Here is a 3,253-nt window from a genome sequence, read left to right as displayed (position 1 = left end):
GCACCAGCTGGGTCTTGTGTACGTGTGAGAGGGCGTTGGTCTTAATGCTGTGGAAAATTACTGTACTTCACGTCAGGCCAATTTACCACGTTGTTTTTCAGTGCAACAGAAATGCATGTTTAACATCAGTGTGGGCCTAGTTCATTTTGTTACCCTAAGACATGTCTTTTTGGCCTTTGACTTGGGTCTATAACCCCAGGATTCAGGGAGTTTGTGGGATTTCATTTGCTGATCATGCATAGCAAAATTGAGGGTTTTAAGCATATTTCAGGTTCTCTCTGGTAGGGCCATATGTGACAAGAATTGCTCTTTTTGGTGATCAGATGGTAGAGCGTGATTTTAACCCTTCATCATCTCCCCCGTCTTGTTCATTTATGAACACGCTCCTAACTGAGTATTTCGGTGACCCTTCAGCCAGGGGGGGTATCCAGGGCATGTCGTTAACATAACACTTAAAGCTGCTTTGGAACTGCTCTTTTATCTTTGCTCTAGCTCCATCTGGCCTAGCAATTATGTCGGCATATTCGGCACCTGATTCTTTAAGCAGACGTTCGTATTGGGCTGCTGTAGGGCTTGTGCTCAGGGTGTCCCTACCTGGGGGGAGTGGGGGAGCCGTTGGCACTCCATAGTGGGGGCCAGGTACAGCTATCTCGCTCATCTCTAATTGTACTCCAGTCCCATCCCCGGGAAGTCGATCCATGTCTTCATACTTGGCTATCTGGTAGATCCCTGTGCTAGCATAATTCATCCCTACTGCCTCGGTACTTAATCTTTTAATGCAATGGCTCCCTATCTGAAAGTCGCAACACTGAATTATAAGAATGCCAACAATGGGTATCATTAATTTCAAGATTGCTGTGAGCCATGAAGGCATCCAGTCAAGATTGAACCAGTCTGTTGGAATAATGTCTGCAGGGGCACCTCCTTCGTCGGTCATTTCTTTTCCCAAGTTAGTCAACTCCTCAATGGCTCTTGCTATCGAGCCGTTGTCCTCGTCATCTCCCGGTATGAATGTGCAGCAGGATTTTCCGATTTGATGACACAAACCACCATCTTTGGCCGTCAGCATGTCGAGGAAGTAGCGATGTTCCAGAACCATTAGTCTTAATGGGCGCAGTTCTTCCCTTATTGCATTTAGGCCGTCTCTGGTGCTGTTGATGGCTTTCATGACCTCATAGCGTGTTACTTCCAGCCAACGGGCATTAGCCTGAGTTTGAAACATTGGGAATGCCCCTCCGAAGAAAAGCTGGGCCTCGTTGAAGAGGCGGAATTCTTCTGGGACCTTACCACGGGCTTCTGCTGCTAAATACTCTGCTGCTCGCCGGTGTCTGTGGAGGAATGTCATGTCACCTGTCATTGGATGTGACAGTATGTGGGAAGCATTTGATGCCGGCACAACCAGATGTATTTCATACAAAGTCACCAAAGAACACAGTCCGAGCCACTGAGGAGGTAGTTGGAGATAGAGGTGTTCTCCGCAAGCCCAATAGTAGTCCATAAGGGTGGAGGTGCCGAACTGCATATCGAAATTGAAGATAGTTGTGTTGCAGTCTGTGTTACGCCCAACAGAGACGGACCCATTACCTATGAAACAAAGAGATGGGTTTTTTAGTTTGAATCCTTTTTTATGTTCAGACATTCCTTCCCCACCCCAGGTGTTTCTGCTTCCTGCTTCATTCCAAATTTGTTCACAGTTATCCTCAACATCCCAGTCAATGTCTTCTTCCCATTCTGTTTCACCAGCCCAAGGGGGACCTAAGGAGGCTGCTCTACATACTAGGCAATCCACAGGGATCCATCTGCCCTTCGTGTACACCTGAGAGGATAATTTCAGTACCGTCCTATTGTGGATTGGACATGTGCGGTGGTCATGTGGTAGTGAATCATCGCAAGATGTTACGGGCACTGATACTGTAAACCATCCTTGTTTCAGGATGGCTGGTTCATGAATGTCCATGTTTCTATATCCCCCTTTCCGCATTATTTTTATCGCCTCTGTCAAGGCGGCTACCTCTGTGATAACCTTGTATAAAATGGGTGTATAGTTCCATGTTGTGGTATTCGCAAATACTGTATCTAATTCAACGTTACTGATCTGTGTCTGTCCTTGTATGTGGCAAAGGTATAGATGCAGAAGGCACATAGCCGTTGGAGGTGGGACTTCTTTAGGGAAAATTAGTCTGTCTGCTCCTACTGCATGAGGGACGTAGGAGCACACATAGCAGGATTCATTCGTCATTGTTTTCCCTACTGCTGTCATGTCCCTGTACCACGAGTTCTCTCCTAGGGAGGAGTGGACTGAGTGATCTCTTATTGATTGTTGTAGGTGTAGCATGGGCCCTAGGCCTTCTTGGATTTGTACAAGATGTTGGAATGTTTTGGATGGGTATCCTTTTGGCTTGTGTCTACTCCCTATATGGGTCCCAGGGACGAATGGGGAAGGGATACGGGGTTTTGACTTTGTTAAGTAGGGGGGGATGGCGAAGGCGAATCTACGTGTTCTATGGTGGCGGGAAGGGCGTTGATGGGATGCTCGTTCTGTGGCGTTGGTAGCTATATTCCATGAACTATTCCTTTTCTCTGGGGTAAAGGGTGAGATTTCAAGGTGCTCACTAATGGGTGTGTTGCTAGCAGTGCTATTTTCTGGGAGTTCAGGACCTAGTGTGCTGTGTGTTGCTTTCTGCTGTTTGAGTGTGACCGCTGGTACAGTGGATGGAACAGTGGACAGTGAGGCATCTTGGCTGCTTCTATCATTATAACTTTTTACAGCAAGAAAATAGATACACCAATTAAGAGTTATTAGTGCCACTCCAACAATGATACAGAACATAAATGTGATAAAAGTACATAACTTCGCATCACGGCTGCTGCATTCCTGGATCAGCACGGGGGTGTCATCTTCTTCATCTTCTTCTTCCTCGACAGTGGATGGGAAACCGCTGTCCTCGTTCAGGTGGACCATGGGCATGTCGCTTTCCTCTCTTAGTCCATTGTTTGTTGCTGCGGAGGCGCAGGGTCGATGCGGACGTCCCGTCTGTGGATCCATGCCTTGCGCTCAGCTATCCGGACGGCAGTTGGAGATGAATCAGTCACTGCAAAGGGGCCGTCGAATTTGGGGTCTTTTCACTTCCTGACGTGCCTCCGGACGAAGATCAGAGTTCCAGGACGGATAGGTGGCAGCTCTGGATCGTTGGAGCTCTTCTCCTTCCTGTTGGACACCTGGGCAGAAAGGAACTGCGTAGCGCGGGTTAGT

General features: G+C 47.7%; 1 protein-coding gene across 1 annotated transcript; it reads right to left on the bottom strand.

The window, feature by feature from the left end:
* Positions 1 to 319: 319 nt before the first annotated feature.
* Positions 320 to 2,968, bottom strand: LOC147711780 (uncharacterized). Its single transcript, XM_086919534.1, has one exon. It carries the CDS (start codon positions 2,966 to 2,968, stop codon positions 320 to 322), a length of 2,649 nt encoding a protein of 882 aa, XP_086775660.1.
* Between the last annotated feature and the right edge of the window lie 285 nt (positions 2,969 to 3,253).

Source organism: Lissotriton vulgaris, chromosome 5 (genome assembly GCF_964263255.1).
Source record: "Lissotriton vulgaris chromosome 5, aLisVul1.2, whole genome shotgun sequence".
Classification (NCBI taxonomy): domain Eukaryota; kingdom Metazoa; phylum Chordata; class Amphibia; order Caudata; family Salamandridae; genus Lissotriton; species Lissotriton vulgaris.
The sequence above is the reverse complement of the archived record's forward strand: the minus strand, read 5'-3'. Positions and strand labels throughout refer to the sequence as shown.

What these genes read in the sequence shown, in the direction of transcription:
- LOC147711780 (XM_086919534.1), bottom strand. Translation starts at nt 2,968, where the DNA reads ATGCCCATGGTCCACCTGAACGAGGACAGCGGTTTCCCATCCACTGTC.